This window comes from Somniosus microcephalus, chromosome 1 (genome assembly GCF_052327205.1).
Source record: "Somniosus microcephalus isolate GS21.2 chromosome 1, FLI_Smic_1.0, whole genome shotgun sequence".
NCBI classification, from domain to species: Eukaryota; Metazoa; Chordata; class Chondrichthyes; order Squaliformes; family Somniosidae; genus Somniosus; species Somniosus microcephalus.
In genome coordinates, this window is record NC_140987.1 from 462,862,787 (window position 1) to 462,886,094 (window position 23,308).

Consider the following 23,308-nt stretch of genomic DNA (forward strand, 5'->3'; position numbering starts at 1 on the left):
TGAAACTTGATGTCTGTGTCGATATGCGCGATCTTCTTGGAGATCCGCTCCACAATTCGCACCCCAATACGCCAACATCTTCATGCACAAGTTCGAGCAAGACTTCTTCGCTGCACAGAACCTCCAACCAACGCTATACACCAGATACATCGACGACATTTTCTTCCTATGGACCCACGGCGAAGAATCACTGAAAAGACTACACGATAACATCAACAAGTTCCATCCCACCATCAAACTCACCATGGACTACTCCTCAGAATCGGTTTCATTCTTGGACACACGAATCTCCATCAAAGACGGACACCTCAGCACTTCACTCTACCGCAAGCCCACGGACAACCTCAGGATGCTCCACTTCTCCAGCTTCCACCCTAACCACGTTAAAGAAGCCATCCCCTATGGACAAGCCCTGCGAATACACAGGATCTGCTCAGACGAGGAGGAACGCGATGGACACCTACAGATGCTGAAAGACGCCCTCGTAAGAACGGGATATGACGCTCGACTCGTCGATCGACAGTTCCGACGGGCCACAGCAAAAAATCGCATCGACCTCCTCAGAAGACAAACACGGGACACAACCAATAGAGTACCCTTCGTCGTCCAGTACTTCCCCGGAGCGGAGAAACTACGCCATGTTCTTCGCAGCCTTCAACATGTCATCGATGACAACGAACACCTCGCTAAGGCCATCCCTACGCCTCCACTACTCGCCTTCAAACAGCCGCCTAACCTCAAACAGACCATCGTTCGCAGCAAATTACCCAGCTTTCAGGAGAACAGCGACCACGACACCACACAACCCTGCCACAGCAACCGCTGCAAGACATGCCAGATCATCAACACAAATACCATCATCACATGTGAGGACACCACCCACCAGGTACATGGTACATACTCATGTGACTCGGCCAACGTTGTCTACCTCATACGTTGCAGGAAAGGATGCCCCGGAGCATGGTACATCGGCGAGACCATGCAGACACTGCGACAACGGATGAACGGACACCGTGCAACAATCGCCAGGCAAGAGTGTTCCCTCCCAGTCGGGGAATACTTCAGCAGTCAAGGACATTCAGCCTCCGATCTTCGGGTAAGCATTCTCCAAGGCGGCCTTCGAGACACAACAACGCAAAATCGTCGAGCAGAAACTGATAGCCAAGTTCCACACTCAGGAGGACGGCCTCAACTGGGATCTTGGGTTCATGTCACGCTACATGTAACCCCACCTGACGTAGGGTCACCCAGACTCGAGTCGTCGTTGGCTTGTTCTCTACACAGATGTGGCCGGACCTGCTGTGATTTCCAGCAAAAAAAATGTTTTTTTGTCTTTTTTGTTTTTCATACATACCCCAGCATCTGCAACATTTGACCCCTTGTGACCCCCACCTCATTGTTCTTTGATGTAATGTTTTCCTGACTAACCTGTTTGGACACCATTCACACCTTTGATTGCTGTGATTATCTCTCTGCCGAGGTGTGATAAATGGCAGTTAGAAAGATTACCTGTAAACATCTGACATTATTCTCTGACTATATAAGCTGTGTCTTTATGCATCTCTCCACTTCACCTGATGGAGGAGCAGCACTCCGAAAGCTTGTGATTTCAAATAAAACTGTTGGACTATAACCTGGTGTTGTGTGACTTCTTACAGGGATCTTTTATGTCCACCTGAGAGAGCAGACAGGGCCTCGGTTTAACGTCTCATCCGAAAGACCTATTAGAATACTAAGGGGAATAAGCTTAGAACATGAGAAATAGCAGGAGTCGGCCACACGGCCCCTCGAGCCTGTTCCTCAATGAGATCATGGCTGATCATCCACCTCAACTCCACTTTCCCACCTGATCTCCATATCCCTCGATTCCAAAAATCTATCGATCTCAGCCTTGAATATACTCAACGACTCAGCATCTGTAGCCCTCTGGGGCAGAGAATTCCAAAGATTCACAACCCTCTGAGTGAAGAAATTCCTCCTCATCTCGGTTTTAAATGGCCTACCCCTTATCCTGAGGCTATGCCCCCTTGTTCTAGACTCTCCAGCCAGGGGGAACAATCTTATCAGCATCTACCCTGTCAAACCCCTCAGAATCTTACATGTTTCAATGAGATCACCTCTCATTCTTCTAAACGCCAGAGAGTACAGGCCCATTTAATCAATCTGGTGAATCTTCGTTGCACCGCCTCTGAGGCAAGTAGGCCCTTCCTCAGGAAAGCAGACGGAAACTGTGCACAGTACAATACTGTGTATTGTCAACACGGGCTGTTTGATGGCTCTGTAGTAGAAGGGCTGCTCCTTTGAGAGTGATTGGATGCTTATGATGTCAGTTCTTGCCCTGGAATTGCATCAAAAGGCAGAGAAAATTTATCAGCATCTTCATCATGCAATCTTGTAATAAATGCCTTCTGTGAATTTCATTCTAAAAATCATCTTTTTTTGTATTTACAGCCATGTCAAAATGCTCAGAGGACTGTAAAAAAGAGTGAAGTTTTAAAGGGGTTTAACAGAGCAAACACATTGAAAACATTCAGTGCCAATGCAGCAACACAGGCGACAGCCAGAACTCGTGGAAGGAAACCTTCCCGTCTTTGTATTCCCAACAGAACTGATCTTTTATGCGGATGATCAGGCAACACACAAGCAAGTGTTGACCCTTTACAACCCTTACGAGTTTGCCTTAAAATTCAAAGGTATACCTGCACTGTCACATTGACTTACAGTAAACGTCTGTTATTGGTGCGGCTCCTTTAACGCACTGACACATTCTCTTTGTGCTTTCAGTTCTGTGCACAGCCCCAAACAAATATGTTGTTGTTGATGCTGCAGGTGCGGTGAAGCCTCAGTGCTGTGTCGACATGTAAGTGAAGTGTGTCACATTAAACCGTTACTTTACTGTGGTGCTCAGGGAGCTTTCCCTTGTCTTTAGCGTTGGTTAGATATTAAAGTTGAGTGGCTGGGTGTTCCAAGGCTGCAACACAGTCGAGGAGGGTTCATGGCTTAGACTGAAGGAGGAAAATCTGTTTTTTTACAGTTATCATTGACTATGACACAAGCCCAGACAGAACTTGCCTTTTACATTCTCAAGATGTCCCTAAGTGTACACTCTACTGCCCCTCAACAGTGCAGCGCTCCCTTGGTAGTGCCCCTCCGACAGTGCGGCACTCCCTCAGTACTGCCCCTCGACAGTGCGGCACTTCCTCAGTACTGCCCCTCCGACAGTGCGGCACTCCCTCAGTACTGCCCCTCCGACAGTGCGGCACTCCCTCAGTACAGCCCCTCCGACAGTGCGGCGCTCCCTCAGTACTGCCCCTCCGACAGTGCGGCACTTCCTCAGTACTGCCCCTCCGGCAGTGCGGCACTCCCTCAGTACTGCCCCTCCGACACTGTGGCGCTCCCTCAGTGCTGCCCCTCCGACAGTGCGGCGCTCCCTCAGTACTGCCCCTCCGACAGTGCGGCACTTCCTCAGTACTGCCCCTCCGACAGTGCGGCGCTCCCTCAGTACTGCCCCTGACAGTGCAACGTTCCCTCAGTACTGCCCCTCCGACAGTGCGGCGCTCCCTCACTACTGCCCCTCTGACAGTGCAACGTTCCCTCAGTAGTGTACCGAAGTGTCATTCTAGATTATATTCTCAAGTCCCAGAGTGGGGTTTGAACCCATGACCTTCTGACTCAGAGGAGAGAGTGCTACCCACTGAGCCAAGCTGGGAAATACTCCCAGCTTTTCTTTTACCCTTTTTTCTCCATTTGTGAGCATTAAAATCAGGAAAGGAAATCCCAAAATGAAAGGAGAGGCATCAGAGAGAGTGCTAGCCTGCAGCTGATGATGTTTTAAGTGTGGGTGTTACGGGAGGTGGGGGCCTTTAACTCGCAGTTGGCCCCAGTGTAGCGTGGTATATTGAGGGGTGCCCTGATCCTGTAGTTCGAGAGCCGTTAAGGATGTTTCATTCAATGTAACACAAGAACTGTTCTCTCTCTCTCTCTCTCTCCAGCGTTATTCGCCATAGAGATGTGCGGCCTTGTCATTATGGTGTTATAGACAAATTCCGACTGCAAGTGTCGGAGCAAAGCCAACGGAAAGCACTGGGTAAAAAGGAGGTGATTTCTGTTCTCCTCCCATCTGTAAAAGAGCAGCAGCAAAAGGAGGAAGAGGACAAACACATCAAGGAGCACCTGGCAGAAGCTGTGTTTTTTGAACAGACCTCATTCCAGCAGGGTAAATGAATTTTATTGTAGCTTCATCTGTACTGGTCTTTGTCAACATGTGGAACTCGCTCCCACAGGGAGTGGTTGAGGCGAATAGCAGAGATGTATTTAAGGGGAAGCTGGATAAACACATCAGGGAGAAAGGAATAGGAGGATATGTTGATAGTGTGAGAGGAAGAGAAGCACAGAGCGATCCTGAAGTGTATGTCCACAGATCCTTAAAGGTAGCAGGACCTGTCGATAAAGTCGTTAAAAAGACATACGGAATGCTTTCCTTTATTAGCCAAGGCTAGAATATAAGAGCTAGAACTGTATACAGCAGTGGTTAGGCCGCAGCTTGAATACTGCATGCAGTTCTGGTCACCATGTTAGAGGAAGGGTGTGATTGCACTGGAGAGGGTGCAGAGGAGATTTATGAGGATGTTGCCAGGACAACCTTAGCTATGAGGAAAGATTGGATAGGCTGGGGTTGTTTTCTTTGGAATAGAGGAGGCTGTGGGGAGACCTAATTGAGGTGTATAAAATTACGAGGGGCCTAGATAGAGTGGATAGGAAGGACCTATTTCCCTTGGCAAAGGGGTCAAGAACCAGGGGCATAGATTTAAAGTAATTGGTAGAAGAATTAAAGGGGAGATGAGGAAACATTTTTACACCCAGCGGGTGGTGGGGGTCTGGAACTCACTGCCTGAAAGGGTGGTAGAGGCAGAGACCGTCATCACATTTAAAAAGTACTTGAATATGCACTTGGTCCGTAGCCCTGTCGGTTACGGCACTTCGAGAGCTGGAAGGTGAGATTAGGCTGGGTAGCTCTTTTTTGACTGGCATGGACATGATGGACTGAATGGCCTCCTTCTGTGTCGTAATTTTTCGATGAAGAGGGGTGGGAGGAGGCTTGTGTGGAGCATAAACACTGGCATGGGCCGAATGGCCTGTTTCTGTGCTGTGCTGTGTAATATATACTAGCAGATCTCCCCTGGCATTGTGAGCGGTAAGTTCGAGGTTTATTTGTTTTAGAAGTACAGGAGCATTATACCATGCATCACACAATGCATTATTCTGCTGCTACGGTGTAACTGCTTTATGATCCTTTATGGTCACAAGGTGCGTTAGAGGCTAATTGTTGTTGGGCAGATCCTGAGGTCAGTGAAGGGGGAATTTTCTGTTGCTAAGGAAATGTTTCTGTAGATTGGCAGGTGGGTTATAAGATACCTGGCTACAAGCCTTGGGTGCCTCTTTTTCTGCCTTTACCAAATGGCGGACAGCGCACTACCAGGTCGTAATGTGTGCATAGGCCCAGCCACCATATTGGATGCTTAGGCGCCTGTTTTGCGCCTGAAAAATGGGCATGGCACCATCGAATTTCTGAGCCGATGCATCTAAATTGCTCCATAAAAATGTAATTGCCTTTCTAATGTTTTTAAGGAGCCATTGTGGCTCTTTCCAGGAACTTGCCGTCTACATTAAGTGAATACTGTCCCCAGCTGATCATAAACATCACTGGTCACATGCTTTCAATTCCTGCCCTTTCCCCTGGGGTGTTGTTCCACTGCCACCCACAGCCCTCCTGTGCTTCACGCGAGTGGCCTCATGCCCGAGTCTAGAAGAGCTATTTAACCGTAGGCAGCATAACGATCAGGTCCGGTCTGGCCCTTGCCCGACATCGACTCGTGCAGGGGGTTATTGGATAGTGATGAGGAGCAGCAACTCGGCCTGTACCTCTGGTACCTCGAGGCCAGCTGTACTGGTACTCAGTACAGGCCAGGATTCACCTGCTGAGCCTGGGGGAGCGATGTTTAAGAAAACCGTTGTCTTTTCCCTGCACCAACGCTGCATTTAAAAAAACCAGTGATGACTTTAAACGCTGTGCTTCTGGAATATACCAATTCTACTTGACACTAGTGGGTAGGAAACCGGTTCAGACCAGGCTGGCAGGTTATCCAGTGAAACAATTAAAACCCTAACACGATATTAATGTTTTATCTCTTTTTTTTCTGTGCTGTGTACAGAATGGCTCCTGGATGACTATACATCACTCAATAACGTCTAATTAATTTTCAGAATCCAGAACTGCCTCTTCGGGACCGAGTTTACTTACTGTCTTCCTAGGAATAATCTGCATTGCAGCATTAATGTTACCGACACTTGGAGAAGCAGAATCTCTGGTGCCTGTCTACCTCCACTTAAGTGTCAATCAGAAGTTAGTCGCTGCTTACGTTTTAGGTAAGCACATTTTATTTTAAACATAGAGAAGTAAATCAAATCCAGTGCTGAATGATACTGAAAGAGTGTTTAAAGTCAGGGATTCAATCCCGGAGACTCCTACATTGATGGATTTCTAAATCTCTCCCCCCACCCCCCCCCCCCCACCCTCTTAACTCTCTCAGTAAGAATGCACATCCTTCTGTCTCAATAACTGGGAAACTCATTGTCTAGCACTTGTTTGTAATGCAAATGCATTTTGTTACACTTTCACTTACCTTTATAACAAGATTTTCATAAACTTGGGAAACCATTTTACACCACAGGATTTTTGGTTCCTTTTGGAAATGTTTATCTGATGCCGCGCTATAAACACCAACAACTTAACAGCAGTAACAGTCATTGGGATTTCAGTATTTTGTAATGATACAGTAGTTTACACATGGGTGCGATTATTGTATGTCTCTCGTGGCCATGTGATCATAGAATTTTGCAGCACAGAAAGGGGTCATTTGGTCCAGCGCGGCTGCACTGACTCTTTAACAACATAAGAACATAAGAAGTAGGAGCAGGAGTCGGCCATACGGCCCCTCGGGCCTGCTCCGCCATTCAATGGGATCATGGCTGATCCAAACTTAGACTCACGTCCACTTCCCTGCCCGCTCCCTGTAACCCCTAATTCCCTTATCTGCTAGGAAACTGTCTATCTCCGTTTTAAATTTATTTAATGTCGCAGCTTCCACAGCTCTCTGGGGTAGCAAATTCCATAGATTTACTACCCTCTGAGTGAAGAAGTTTCTCCTCATCTCAGTTTTGAAAGGGCAGCCCCTTATTCTAAGATTATGCCCCCTAGTTCTAGTCTCACCCATCAGTGGAAACATCCTCACCGCATCCACCCGATCAAGCCCCCTCACAATCTTATATGTTTCGATAAGATCGCCTCTCATTCTTCTGAATTCCAATGAGTAGAGGCCCAACCTACTCAACCTTTCCTCATAAGTCAACCCCCTCATCTCCAGAATCAACCGAGTGAACCTTCTCTGAACCGCCTCGAGAGCAAGTATATCTTTTCTTAAATATGGAAACCAAAACTGTACGCAGTATTCCAGGTGTGGCCTCACCAGTACCCTGTATAACTGCAGCAAGACTTCCCTGCTTTTATACTCCATCCCCCTTGCAATAAAAGCCAAGATTCCATTGGCCTTCCTGATCACCTGCTGTACCTGCATACTAACCTGTGTTTCATGCACCAGGACCCCCAGATCCCTTTGTACTGTAGCACTTTGCAGTTTCTCTCCATTTAGATAATAACTTGCTCTTTGATTTTTTTCTGCCAAAGTGCATAACCTCACACTTTCCAACATTATATTCCATCTGCCAAATTTTTGCCCACTCACTTAGCCTGTCTATGTCCTTTTGCAGGTTTTTTATGTCCTCCTCACTCACTGCTTTCCCTCCCATCTTTGTATCGTCGGCAAACTTGGATACGTTGCACTCGGTCCCTTCCTCCAAATCATTGATATAGATTGTAAAGAGTTGGGGTCCCAGCACTGACCCCTGCGGAACACCACTAGTTACTGATTGCCAACCCGAGAACGAACCATTTATCCCAACTCTCTGTTTTCTGTTAGATAGCCAATCTTACACCCATGCCAGTATATTGCCCTCAATCCCGTGATTTTTTATCTTGTGCAGTAATCTTTTGTGTGGCACCTTGTCAAATGCCTTTTGGAAGTCCAAATACACCACATCCACTGGTTCCCCTTTATCCACCCTGTTTGTTACGTCCTCAAAGAATTCGAGCAAATTTGTCAAACATGACTTCCCCTTCGTAAAACCATGCTGACTCTGTCCGATTAAATTATGCTTATCCAAATGCCCTGTTACTGCTTCCTTAATAATGGACTCCAACATTTTACCACCCACAGATGTTAGGCTAACTGGTCTATAGTTTCCAGCCTTTTGTCTGCCTCCCTTTTTAAATAAGGGCGTTACATTAGCAGTTTTCCAATCTGCTGGGACCTTTCCTGAATCCAGGGAGTTTTGGAAAATTACCACCAATGCATCCACAATCCCTACCGCTACTTCTCTCAAGATCCTAGGATGTAAGCCATCAGGTCCAGGGGATTTATCCGCCTTTAGTCCCATTATCTTACCGAGTACCACCTCCTTAGTGATTTTAATCGTGTTTAGCTCCTCCCTCCCCATAGCCCCCTGTTTGTCCAGTGTTGGGATATTTTTAGTGTCCTCTACTGTAAAGACTGATACAAAATATTTGTTCAGCGTTTTTGCCATCTCCATGTTCACCACCACTAATTTCCCGGTCTCGTCCTCTAAGGGACCAACATTCACTTTAGCCACCCTTTTTCTTTTTATATAACTGTAGAAACTCTTGCTATCTGTTTTTATATTTTTTGCTAGTTTACTTTCATAATCTATCTTCCCTTTCTTAATTAATCTTTTAGTTATTCTTTGCTGGCTTTTAAATGCTTCCCAATCTTCTATCCTCCCACTAGATTTGGCTACTTTATATGCCCTTGCTTTCAGTCGGATACTATCCTTTATTACTTTACTTAGCCACGGATGGCTGTCTTTTCTTTTATGCCCCTTTTTCCTCAGTGGAATATATTTTTCTTGAAAGTTGTGAAATATCTCCTTGAATGTACACCACTGCCCATGTACCGTCTTACACTTTAATCTATTTTCCCAATCCACTTTAGTCAACTCTGCTCTCATACCTTCATAGTCTCCTTTATTTAAGCTTAGTACGCTGGTTTGAGATCCAACTCTCTCACCCTCCAACTGAATTTAGAATTCAACCATGTTATGGTCACTCATTCCAAGGGGATCCTTTACTAGGACATTTTTTATTAATCCTGTCTCATTACACAGGACCAGATCTAAGATTGCCCGCCCCCTGGTTGGTTCAGTAACATACTGCTCAAGGAACCCGTCCCTAATGCACTCTATGAACTCTTCCTCAAGGCTGCCCTGCCCAATTTGATTTGTCCAGTCAATATGAAAGTTAAAATCCCCCATGATTATAGCTGTTCCCTTATTACAAGCCCCAACTATTTCCTGATTTATACTCCGACCAACAGAGTTGCAACTTTTAGGAGGCCTATAGACTACGCCCACTAGTGACTTTTTCCCCTTATTCGTTATCTCCACCCAAACTGTTTCACTATCCTGATCCTTTGACCCAATATCATTTCTCACTATTGCAGTGATTCCATCCTTTATTAACATAGCCACCCCACCTCCCTTTCCTTCCTGTCTGTCCTTCCTAATTGTCAAATACCCCTGGATGTTTAGTTCCCAGTCATGGTCACCTTGCAGCCATGTTTCTGTCATGGTCACCTTGCAGCCATGTTTCTGTAATGGCCACCAGATCATACTCGTGTAGTTATTTGTATTGTCAACTCGTCTATTTCGTTATGAATGCTGCGTGCATTCAGATAAAGAACTTTTAAATATGTTTTGTGACAATTTATTCCTGCTTTTACCCCCTTTACTACTCTACCTTTATCTTTATACATTCTGTCCCTTCCTGACACGCTCTGGTTTTTAATTCCCCCACTGCTACCTTGCTCTATTGCCTTCTCCGCTGACATTTTTATTTTTCTCTCTCTTGAAACCTCCCCCCCACTAATTAGTTTAAAGCCCTCTCTACAGCCCTAATTATTCGATTCGCCAGGATTCTAGTCCCAGCACTGGCCAAGTGAAGTCCACCCCAACGGAACAGCTCTCTCCCGTCCCAGTACTGGTGCCAGTGTCCCAAGAAGCAAAACCCATTTCTCCCACACCAGTCTTTGAGCCACGCATTTAACTCTCTGATTTTATTTGTCCTAGCCAAATTAGCTCGTGGCTCAGGTAGTAATCCAGAGATTATTACCCTTGTGGTTCTGCTTTTTAATTTGGCCCCTAGCTGCTCATACTCCCTCAGCAGAACCTTTTTCCTTGTCCTATCTATGTCGTTGGTACCAACATGGACCACGACAACTGGATCCTCCCACTCCAAGTTTCTCTCCAGCCCAGAGGAGATGTCCTTAACCCTGGCACCGGGCAGGCAACACAGCCTTCGGGACTCTCACTCTCGGCTGCAAAGAACCCTATCTATCCCCCTAATGATACTATCCCCTACCACTACATTTCTTTTTACTCCCCCCACTTGAATGGCCCCTCGTTCCACGGTGCTGTGGCCAGGTTGCTCATCCTCCCCGCAGTCCCCGTTCCCGTCCCCACAGGGAGTATTAGCCTCGAACCTGTTGGACAAGAGCAAGGGCTGCGGCTCCTACAACACTACCTCCTGGATCCCCGTACCTGCCTCACTCATAGTCACACCCTCCTGTCCCTGACCACGGAATACATCTGAATTAGTTAATCTAATTGGTGTGACTACTTCCTGGAACACAGAGTCCAGGTAACTCTCCCCCTCCCTGATGTGTCGCAGTGTTTGAAGCTCGGACTCCAGCTCATCAACACGGAGCTGGAGTTCCTCGAGCAGCCAACACTTACTGCAAATGTGATCACCGTGAACATCAATGGTGTCCACCAGCTCTCACATATTGCAGCAGTAACACATCACCTGCTCTGCCATTCTATGTAATTAATTTAATTTATTATTATTATTTTTAAATACCCTCTGCCCCGATTCTAGATGATGAATATCACACCTCTATTTAATTGAACTTACCAACTTATAAAGGTTTAAAAGGGAAGGAAAAGTACTCATCAACCAGCCAATCACCTACCAGCTTGGCTGTGACGTCACTTTTGAATTCTGACCTCCCCTTGGAATGTTGCCTGTGGAGCCTGTTTAGGCTGCCTCGCCTCGCCGCTGCGGCTCGACACCCGCTGCTGCTCCCGGCTGCCTCGACTGGGCCTTGCCTCGCTGCTCCGCCTCCGCGATTTCTGCTAATCCTGAGACTGGCAGGAAAAACAAAGCAGAAACAGCACCTCACACCCCACTTACCCTAACTCTCCCACTTACCCAAACTCTCAAAAGGCACTCTCTGCTGCTAGCTCCGCCATTCAATGAGATCATGGCTGATCATCGTCCCCAACTCCACTAAGAATCTTATGTGTTTCAATGAGATCACCTCACATTCTTCTAAACTCCAGAGATCATCCAAATTCAGTACCCTGTCCCTGCCTTCTCCCCATATCCCTTGATCCCTTTAGCCTTAAGAAATATATCCAACTCTTTCTTGAATATATTTAATGAACTGACCTCCACCGCCCTCTGTGGCAGAGAATTCCACAGGTTCACCACTCTCTGGGTGAAGAAATTCCTCCTCATTTCAGTCCTAAATGGCTTACCCCTTATCCTTAGACTATGACTCCCCGGCCATCAGAAACATCCTTCCTGCATCTAGTCTGTCCAGACCTGACAGAATTTTATAGGTTTCGATGAGATCCCCTCTCAATCTTCTAAATTCCAGTGAGTATGAGCCGAATCGACACAATCTCTCCTCATACGTCATTCCTGCCATCCCAGGTATCAGCCTGGTGAATCTTCGCTGCACTCCTTCCATGGCAAGAACGTCCTTCCTCAGGTAAGGCGACCAAAACTGCACACAATACTCAAGGTGTGGTCTCACCAAGGCCCTGTACAACTGTAGCAAGATATCCTTGTTCCTGTACTCGAACCCTCTTGCTATGAAGGCCAACATACCATTTGCCTTCTTAACCGCCCGCTGCACCTGCATGCTTACCTTCAGCGACTGGTGCACAAGAACGCCCAGGTCTCTTTGCACTTCCCCTTCTCCCAATCTATTGCCATTCAAATAATAATCTGCCTTCCTGTTTTTGCCACCAAAGTGGATAACCTCACATTTATCCACATTATAGTGCATTTGCCATGTTTCTGCCCAATCACCCAACCTGTCCAAATCGTACTGGAGTTTCATGACATCCTCCTCACAGCATACCCTCCCACCCAGCTTTGTGTCGTCTGCAAATTTGGAGATATTACATCCAATTCCCTCGTCCAGATCATTAATATATATTGTGAACAGCTGGGGTCCTAGGACCGATCCTTGCGGTACCCCACTAGTCACTGCCTGCCACTCGGAAAACGACCCGTTTATTCCAACTCTTTGCTTTCTGTCCGCCAACCAGTTCTCTATCCAAGTCAATACCTTGCGCCTTAACTTTGCACGCTAATCTCTTATGCGGGACCTTATCAAAAGCCTTCTGAAAGTCCAAATACACCACATCCACTGGTTCTCCCTTATCTATTTTACCAGTTACATCCTCAAAAAATTCCAGTAGATTAGTCAAGCATGATTTACCTTTTTTGTAAATCCATGTTGACTTTGTGCGATCCTGTCACTGCTTTCCAAGTGCTCTGCTATTACATCTTTTATAATGGACTCTAGCATTTTCCCCACTACCGATGTCAGGCTTACCGGTCTGTAATTCCCCGCTTTTTCTCTACCACCTTTTTTGAATAGTGGGGTACCATTAGCTACCCTCCAATCCATGGGTACTGTTCCAGAGTCTATCGAGTTCTGGAAGATGACCAGCAATGCATCTACTATTTCTAGGGCCACTTCCTTAAGTACCCTGGGATGTAGCTTATCAGGCCCTGGGGATTTATCGGCCTTCAGTCCCATCACTTTTCCTAACACCATTTCCCTACAAATACTGATTTCTTTCAGTTCCACCCTTTCATCAGACCCTATGTTCCCCGGCATCTCTGGGAGGTTATTTGTGTCCTCCTTTGTGAAGGCAGAACCAAAATATGTATTTAGTTGGTCTGCCATTTCTTTGTTCCCCATTATAAATTCCCCTGATTCTGACTGCAAGGGACCTACGCTTGACTTCACCAATCTTTTTCTCTTCACATATCTATAAAAGCTTTTACAGTCAGTTTTTATGTTCCCTGCAAGCTTACTCTCATATTCTATTTTCCCTTTCTTAATTAATCCCTTTTTCCTCCTTTGTTGAATCCTAAACTGCTCCCAATCCTCAAGATTATTGCTTTTTCTGGCCAATTTATATATCCTCTCCTTGGGTCTTATGCTATCCCTAATTTCCCTTGTTTGCCACGGTTGAGTCACCTTTTTTGTTTTATTTTTATGCCAAACTGGGATGAACAAATTCTGTAGCTCATCCATTCGGTCTTTGAATGTTTGCCATTGCCTATCCACCGTCAACCCTTTGAGTGCCATTCCCCAATCAATCCTACCCAACTCGCTCCTCAGACCATCGTAGTTTCCTTTATTTAAATTGAGGACCCTAGTCTCTGAGTCAACTACTTCATTCTCCATCTTAATGAAGAATTCTATCATATTATGATCGCTCCGACCCAAGGGGCCTCGTACAACAAGATCGCTAATTAATCCTTTCTCCTGTCCCGTGTTATCATTAACCCTCTACCTGTCCCGTGTATTCACTAACCCTCTACCTTGCCCGTCTATTCATTAACCCTCTACCTGTCCCGTGCATTCACCAACCCTCTACCTGTCCCGTGTATTCACCAATCCTCTACCTGTCCCGTGTATTCACTAATCCTCTACCCGTCCCGTGTATTCACTAACACTCTACCCGTCCCGTGTATTCACTAACACTCTACCCGTCCCATGTATTCACTAACCCTCTACCCGTCCCGTGTATTCACTAACACTCTACCCGTCCCGTGTATTCACTAACACTCTACCCGTCCCGTGTATTCACTAACACTCTACCCGTCCCGTGTATTCACTAACACTCTACCCGTCCCGTGTATTCACTAACCCTCTACCCGTCCCGTGTATTCACTAACACTCTACCCGTCCCGTGTATTCACTAACACTCTACCCGTCCCGTGTATTCACTAACACCCTACCCGTCCCGTGTATTCACTAACACCCTACCCGTCCCGTGTATTCACTAACACCCTACCCGTCCCGTGTATTCACTAACACTCTACCCGTCCCGTGTATTCACTAACCCTCTACCCGTCCCATGTATTCACTAATCTTCTGCCTGTCCCGTGTATTCAGACACAATTCATCTTATTTTCTCGAAGTGATGGTGAGCAGTGAAGCACCTGTTTAATTTTGGACGTGTAATTGATCCCATAGTTGAGACACAGGTCACGTGACTCGGACCCATTCTGTATGAGCATTAATGGGGCTTCTTTGAACTGCAGGATTTAATGAATTGGAAAGGTTTTAGGTGGTAATATTGAGTCATTGTGATTTATGATTCTGACCTCCCCCTTTCTGTGCTTCTCCCTTTAATGTCCGCTCCATCACACTGTGTCTCTTCCCCCATCAACCCACCCAGTTGCCCGTCTGGCTAGCTGGTGTGCTGTGTGATACGGCGCTCATCATCCCTGCTGTTTCTCTCAGTGATGGTGATGCAGTTGGGGCTGATACAGCCTCTGTCAGTGCACCTTCTTGTCGATACCCAGAATCTCTAATCGAGGCAGCAGTGCTGCTTTACTGAGGCAGTTCAATGGAAAGAAGGAAACCGTTGAGTGCAGGGCAACACGTGATCGATTGTTGATTAACAACATCACATGTCATCACTTTCCCCTTCCAGCGAGAAGATCGTTCATGGGGGTCCAGGTGTGGAACAGGACGGACAGACTCCTGAACCGAACTCATGAATGTGGCACCAACAATAGATAGAACTGTGGGTGTGAGTTTAAAACTCGGTGACATGGAGCAAGTCTAGGAGGGAGAGGTTCGGAATAAGTATAGGAAAGGGGCAAAGCCGTGTGAGATAATAAGCTGTGGGGTGGTTATTGAGGCAGAGTCTGTAATATCATAGCAAAGGAAATTGGATATGGATTTGAAAAGGAAAATAAAGAAGGATACAGGGAAAGGCTGGGAAATGGGATTGGAATATATCGGACCAGGTGAAGAGCTGGCACTGGCAGGATGGGTGGAACGAGCTGCTTCTATGCTGTAAATTCTATGCTGACAATAAGTCACTCTAAGATACTAAAAGGATACAGGGAAAAGCAGGGTAATGGGTTCAAGTTGATGAGCTCGCACCTATACACCTGTAATGGGTTGAGTGGTATCCCTCGGAGCTGTTGTTTCTATGATTCTGTGCTCACATTAGGCCACTGTTACTGGTGTTCACTTCTTCCCGCCTTGATCCCCACACCCGCTGGAATATACAAAACTTTCTCCACCTCTTGCTTTACAGCCTTCAATACTTCAGTGTATGAACAGTGATAATCTGCAACTGTCCACAGGCATTTAATGGCAAGATATGTTGGCCTTTATTACAAAAGGATTTGAGTATAAGAGTAAAGACATCTTACTGCAATTATATAGGGCCCTGGTGAGACCACACCTGGAGTATTGTGGACAGTTTTTGTCTCCTTATCTAAGGTAGGATATACTTGCCATAGAGGGAGTGCAACGAAGGTTCACCAGACTGGTTCCTGGGATGGGAGGGATTGTCCTATGAGGAGAGATTGAGTAGACTAGGCCTATATTCTCTAGAGTTTAGAAGAATGAGAGGTGATCTCATTGAAACATACAAAATTCTTACAGGGTTTGACAGGATAGATGCAGGGAGGATGTTTCCCCTGGTTGGGGAGTCTAGAACCAGGGGTCACAGTCTCAGAATAAGGGGCTGGCCATTTAGGACTGAGATGAGGAGAAATTTCTTGACTCAGAGGGTGGTGAATCTTTGGAATTCTCTACCCCAGAGGGCTGTGGAGGCTCAGTCGTTGAGTATATTCAAGACATAGATCGATAGATTTTTGAATATTAAGGGAATCAAGGGATACGGGGATAGTGCAGGAAAGTTGAGATGAGGTAGAAGATCAGACATGATCTCATTGAATGGCGGAGCAGGCTGGAGGGGCCGAATGGCCGACTCCTGCTCCTATTTCTTATATTCTAAGATCTAAAAGGCAGTAATACAAATTGAGAGATGTTGAATAGCCTGAATTCTAAATAATTTCACATTTTGACAGACAAAGTCAATAAAAGAGTTGTACTTTAGACGTTCAGCCAATGAGTTACAAGCTGTGATGGTCATTAACATCTTTCAGGTGTTCCACATCTGACTTCAGAGAAACATAAAACATAGAAGATAGGAGCAGGAGTCGGCCATTCAGCCCTTCGAGCCTGCTCCGCCATTCAATGAGATCATGGCTGATCATCCAAATTCAGTACCCTGTCCCTGCTTTCTCCCCATATCCCTTGATCCCTTTAGCCTCAAGAAATATATCCAACTCTTTCTTGAATATATTTAATGAACTGGCCTCCACCGCCCTCTGTGGCAGAGAATTCCACAGGTTCACCACTCTCTGGGTGAAGAAATTCCTCCTCATTTCAGTCCTAAATGGCTTACCCCTTATCCTTAGACTATGACCCCTGGTTCTGGACTCCCCGGCCATCAGAAACATCCTTTCTGCATCTAGTCTGTCCAGACCTGACAGAATTTTATAGGTTTCGATGAGATCCCCTCTCAATCTTCTAAACTCCAGTGAGTATAAGCCCAATTGACACAATCTCTCCTCGTACGTCATTCCTGCCATCCCAGGTATCAGCCTGGTGAATCTTCGCTGCACTCCCTCCATGGCCGTCCAATCCCCATTCCCCACCGTCCAATCCCCACCGTCCAATCCCCAATCCCCACCGTCCAATCCCCAATCCCCAATCCCCACCGTCCAATCCCCAATCGCCCACCGTCCATTCCCCAATCCCCACCGTCCATTCCCCACTCACTCACTATCCGGGCACCATTCCCTGCTGTCCATTCCCCACTCACTCACTATCCGGGCACCATTCCCCGCCGTCCATTCCCCACTCACTCACTATCCAGTCACCATTCCCCGCCGTCCATTCCCCACTCACTCACTATCCGGGCACCATTCCCTGCTGTCCATTCCCCACTCACTCACTATCCGGGCACCATTCCCCGCCGTCCATTCCCCACTCACTCACTATCCAGTCACCATTCCCCGCCGTCCATTCCCCACTCACTCACTATCCGGGCACCATTCCCTGCTGTCCATTCCCCACTCACTCACTATCCGGGCACCATTCCCTGCTGTCCATTCCCCACTCACTCACTATCCGGGCACCATTCCCTGCTGTCCATTCCCCACTCACTCACTATCCGGGCACCATTCCCTGCTGTCCATTCCCCACTCACTCACTATCCGGGCACCATTCCCCACCGTCCATTCCCCACTCACTCACTGTCCGGTCACCATTCCCTGCCGTCCATTCCCCACTCACTCACTATCCGGGCATCATTCCCCACTCACTCACTATCTGGGCACCATTCCCTGCCGTCCATTCCCCACTCACTCACTATCCGGGCATCATTCCCCACCGTCCATTCCCCACTCACTCACTGTCCGGGCACCATTCCCCACTCACTCACTATGCGGGCACCATTCCCCACTCACTCACTGTCCAGGCACTAACTGGCCCCACTCCATGTGCTATTCATGGTACGACGGGGAACATCATTGTTTCAATTCATACAGTGACTTGGTGTCAGCTTGGCTTAGTTGGTGGGACTTGAGATGGTTCAAACTTGTCCTGGTGCCCAGGATAACAAACTGAAACACCTCCTTCGAGTTGTTTTAGCTACTGCTCTTGTCGCACACCTCCTCACATCACTCAGTCTTTGAGAAAGACAACAATAAAAACTAAACCTTCAATTGTCAACCGAATCCTAAATCCAAACGGAGCTGCCAATCAGACACGCCTTAACTAATCATACAGCATGTTTAGGTTTGAACAGTATGGCTTGGTTCCTCCCTCAATCATGTTGCTTAGAGGCAGTCCACTAGTCTTCAAAACAAAGGCTCGGAAATGAGGGTGTGTGGCTGTTTTTGAATCTCCTTGTGGACTGTGACTGAATTAAAGGGGCAATATCCAGTAAAAACCCTTGTTGTCAAGAGGACTTTCTTTCAAATAAGATGTTAAACTGAAGCCTAGACTGCCTGTCCAGGTGGAACCAAGAGATCCCAGGGCACTATTCGGAGAGAAACAGGGAGCCCTCCTGGTTTCGGACCCAACACTTTCTCCCTCAACAGCACCAAAACAGATCAAATGGTCAGTTATTTCATTTGCTGTTTGTGGGATCTTGCTGTGCGCCAATTGGCTGCCACGTTTTCCTACAGAACAGTGACTGTACCTGAAAAGTACTTCATTGGAGGCAAAGCACTTTGGGACGTCCTGAGGATGTGGAAGGCACTATATAAATGCACATTCTCCTCTCTAAACAAAAACCAAATCTTATTTATTTCAGGTCTTGTGACCATGGTTATCCTACGAACATGAAAAGGTATGGTCCAGGTGAGATGAAGGACTGAGAGCGTGGACTGATCCGTTCGCTCATCGGGAGCACAGACTGGACTCGAGGGCCTGTGACCATTTTCAGAATCTGAAGGCAGGCAGCAGGAGCACGTGTTGCAAACTGCATGGATTTATCTGAATTTCCTGCATTTTAATGTTTACGCAAGACTTTGAGGCAAGACCTTCACGTGTAAAACCGCAGCCTCATCGTCACAAAACACCAAGTCAATAAGCTTTGTTTGTTTTAATTGCTCTGAATAAGTTTGGATAAATGGTTTCATATGTGGTTAGAACTTTTATTAAATAGAACATCATTTGTTATTACTTTATACTCCCTGCCTGTGGAGCTTTTTGATGTAATCATGTGATAATGTGTCCTCCATCCCAAGTGAGATCGCGAGGAAAGGCCTTGGTCCCTTCATCAAAACCAATGAGCATTCCTGAACAACAGCACATGTAATGCTGCCAGAGATTGGCTGTACCCAGTGCGAGGTGCCCAGGGATTGGCTGTACCCAGTGCAAGGTGCCCAGGGATTGGCTGTACCCAGTGCAAGGTGCCCAGGGATTGGCTGTACCCAGTGCAAGGTGCCCAGGGATTGGCTGTACCCAGTGCAAGGTGCCCAGGGATTGGCTGTACCCAGTGCAAGGGTCCCAGGGATTGGCTGTACCCAGTGCAAGGGTCCCAGGGATTGGCTGTACCCAGTGCAAGGGTCCCAGGGATTGGCTGTACCCAGTGCAAGGGTCCCAGGGATTGGCTGTACCCAGTGCGAGGTGCCCAGAGATTGGCTGTACCCAGTGCAAGCTGCCCAGGGATTGGCTGTACCCAGTGAAAGTTGCCCAGGGATTGGCTGTACCCAATGAAGTGTACTGTGCTGAAAATGATTTTAAAAACAAGCACTTCAGTAGTGCAAAGTTGTATATGCTGTTGTGACAATGGATACACACCTGAAACACTAACCTGTCTCTCTCCACAGAATCTGGTGCATCTGCTGTGTAATTCCAGCATTTTCTGTTTTTATTTCAACAAGTGCATTCGACAAATTTTAATTAGGATTGTTATAAAATAGCTTAAATTGCTACTTCAATCCATAGTGTCAGCCGTGGCTCGGTGGTAGCATTCTCGCCTCGGAGTCAGTAGGCCATGGGTTCAAGCCCCACTCCAGAGACTTGAACACATAATCTAGTGCTGCACTGTCAGAGCGCTGCACTGTCGGAGGGGCATTACTGAGGGAGCGCTGCACTGTCGGAGGGGCAGTACTGAGGGGGAGCTACACTGTCGGAGGGCTGTACTGAGGGAGCACTGCACTGTTGGAGGGGCAGTACTGAGGGAGCACTGCACTGTCGGAGGGGCGGTACTGAGGGAGTACTATACTGTCGGAGGGGCAGTACTGAGGGAGCGCCGCACTGTCGGAGGGGCAGCACTGAGGGAGTGCTGCACTGTCAGAGGGGCAGTACTGACGGAGCGCCGCACTGTCGGAGGGGCAGTACTGACGGAGCGCCGCACTGTCGGAGGGGCAGTACTGAGGGAGTGCTGCATTGTCAGTGGTGCTGTCTTTCAGTTGAATTGTTAAGCTGCCTGTTGAGGTGGATGTATAAGATCCCATGGCACTATTTGAGGTAGACTAGGGGAGTTCTCCCCGGTGTCCTGGCCAGTTGTTCTCCTTTAATTAACCCCACCAACAAACAGATTACAGGAAACTTTCTGGTAGCCGGCACTGACGGGACCGAGCTGTTGCCGTTCCATCAAAACTGCTGGAGAAACCAGCGCTAATGTTAAAACATACGGAGCTTCTGAGCTCAGTGTGAAGCAACAAACCCTGTTGGCTTCAAAACAGTCGGCGTAGCTTGCAAGTGCCTCTGTAGCTAAGCAACAGCTTCAGCTAGACCTTTGCAGAGCCACGACTGGAGAAAAAAAGCAACGAGAAGTAAAAAAAACTTATCTGAACCGACTCCTGAATTTTGCCGGTGGATAGAGCTTTCCGGACATTTAACCTCCGGTTAAACGAAAGTTTCCTGTAGCGGGTCATTTATCTCATTGCTGTTTGTGGGAGCTTGCTGTGCGCAAATTGGCTGCCGCGCTACAACAGTGACTGCACTTCAAAAATACTTCGAATGTTTTCTTCTTTTTAAACCAGTCCATATGCATTGTATAACTGAATGACTAACTGGGTAATATAGCAGCCAGCCCCCATTCACTGTACAGAGTACAAGTGGAAGAGGCAGGTTATTTTAAAGGGAACATTAATTTTCCTCATAGGTTATTGCAATAGTTCCACCTTGTCTGGTTCATTTTGCGATTAGGTTTAATGTGTATTTAGTTTTGTGAGAGCCAGTCCTGAGTATGATTAGTTCAGCGCTATACTGCGCAACGCCTGCTAGTAGAATTAGCTTAAGTATCTGAAACACCCGGCTCGAAAGCTTGTGCTCAAGCATGTTGTCGGCTCCAGTGACTGTCTCAGGAGGCTCTTGTCCGTTTCATGAGGTGCCTTCTGAGTGAAGCTGAGCATTGATGTGGATCGTGGCACTGGTTACATGAGGGTCACCCATCGCTCGCACGCTCCCCCTTCCCCAGACGCATACAGATCCATCAGTGAATGGATTCACCTTGGCCAGTGCAGCCCAAAGGTGTGGGTCTGCTCTTCTCCCCCTGCACCAAGCAGTACTTTCATTTGGATGCTACAGCTGGGCATCGGCTCCCCTGAGCTGAGGAGTGGGGAAATCAACCGGGGGTCTAACTTAAGATTGCTATCCAGAGCCCCAACCAAGAGAAAGCTAGATTCCGAGTATCGAGAGAAACTTTCATGGTCAAATAGCATGTCAACTGTCACTGTCTAGACGCACAAAGTATGGGTACTTGGCTGCGATATTGGGGGGGCGGGCGGTAGGCGGGTTAGTGGTGCCAATAGAATTATATCGCAACAATCAGCACATCCAGGAAAGCAAGGAAACTGGGGTAATAAACAATTGTCAGGTCTTCTGCAAGGAAATTTCTTAAAATTCTGAGTTAAATTGTGTTCTAAACTGTTACGAATACAGAAGCTGATTGTGACCACGCAGTGTCTGGAAATAAACCCTGAGGGACGCGCTACCCCATCGAGAGCTCACAGGCAAGTGAACTGTGCTGTGCAGACTTACATTCTGCAGATTTTGTGTTTAAAGGTCATTTATGTTTTCTTTTTCTAAAAAAAAAGTACCAGTATGACAATTTGTAAATGTTTACATCATGATTTATACAATTTATTTAAACATTTTAATAAAGTTATTTTTGAGAACAGATTTTAACATTTTCTGTTTTTTCCATAACCCAATCCCATCTGACTTTATATTCTCCATTTGGTGGTGAGGTAGTTCTCATAAATAACTTGAACTTCATTCTTGCTGTTTATCTAAGAATGTCTTGTGTTCAGGGTGTTCCATTAAACTGCTGTGTAGAACCTGCAACATTCTGACCTTCAGATCGCGTACGGTAGCAAAGTGGTTATGTTACTGGACTAATGATCCAGAGATGTGAGTTTAAATCCCACCACGGCAGCTGGGGAATTTTAATTCAGTTAATTAAATAAATGTGGAATAAAAAGCTAGTATCAGTAAGGGTGACCATGAAACGACCGGATTGTCATAAAAACCCATCTTGGTCAAAGAGGGTTTAAATAGCATCTTAAAGGAGGAGAGAGAGAGATAGTGGAGAGGTTTAGGGAGGGAATTCCAGAGCTTAGGGCCGAGGCAACTGAAGGCACGGCCGCCAATGGTGGAGCGATTAAAATCGGGGATGCGCAAGAGGCCAGTATTGAAGGAACACAGAGTTCAGTGGGTTGTTGTAGGGCTGGATGAAGTTAGAGAGATAGGATTGGGTGAGGCCATGGAGGGATTTGAACACAAGGATCAGAACAGAGCAGGAGAAGGGGGAAGAGAGAAAGAGGATGGGGAGAGAGAACACAAAATAATCATTGAATCATAGATTCATTTGGCTCATCGAATTTGTGTCAGTTCTTTCGAAGAGCAATCCAGTTAGTCCCACTCCCCGCTCTCTCCCCATATCTCTGCAATTTTTTCTCCTTCAAGCGACGGACCTAGGTGTGAGCAGTGAGGCGAGGCAAGGTATAAAACCGGCAGCGAGGCCCGACCAGAGCGACGGACCTGGGTGTGAACAGTGAGGCGAGGCAAGGTATAAAACCGGCAGCGAGCAGTGAGGCCCGACCAGAGCATCGGACCTGGGTGTGAGCAGTGAACGAGGCGGAGCATAAAACCGGCAGCGAGCAGCGAGGCCCGACCAGAGCAACGGACCTGGGTGTGAGCAGTGAACGAGGCGGAGCATAAAACCGGCAGCGAGCAGCGAGGCCCGACGGACCTAGGTGTGAGCAGTGAACGAGGCCCGACCAATTCAACAGCGGGGGAAGAGAGGTAAAAAGTAATCAAAGTGTGACATCACCAGGAAGCAGGTAAGTGATTGGTTGGTGAGTATTTCTCTCTTTTTTAAACTTTAACTCTGTGGTTTATAGTTACTAAGGTCTCTCTGGTGTAGCGGGGACTGTTGGTAAACCATTTAACTGTAGTGTAATTAGTGGGATTGATTGATTTAATTTAAATTCAATTAATTAAAGGGTAAGTCATGGCAGGACAGCCCGGCC

At 47.0% G+C, this 23,308-nt stretch overlaps 1 protein-coding gene across 2 annotated transcripts in view; it reads left to right on the forward strand.

The window, feature by feature from the left end:
• The window catches only part of mospd1 (motile sperm domain containing 1), a 106,446-nt gene extending 84,492 nt beyond the window's left edge, over positions 1 to 21,954 (forward strand). For both annotated transcript variants that reach the window (XM_086002393.1, XM_086002390.1), the window contains exons 2-6: positions 2,452 to 2,693; positions 2,785 to 2,860; positions 3,993 to 4,216; positions 6,265 to 6,426; positions 18,634 to 21,954. In XM_086002393.1, coding sequence (XP_085858519.1) covers positions 2,540 to 2,693; positions 2,785 to 2,860; positions 3,993 to 4,216; positions 6,265 to 6,426; positions 18,634 to 18,665 — 648 coding nt within the window. In that variant the 5' untranslated portion in view covers positions 2,452 to 2,539 and the 3' untranslated portion in view covers positions 18,666 to 21,954. The remainder of the gene's footprint in view (positions 1 to 2,451; positions 2,694 to 2,784; positions 2,861 to 3,992; positions 4,217 to 6,264; positions 6,427 to 18,633) is intronic.
• The last annotated feature ends 1,354 nt before the right edge of the window (positions 21,955 to 23,308 follow it).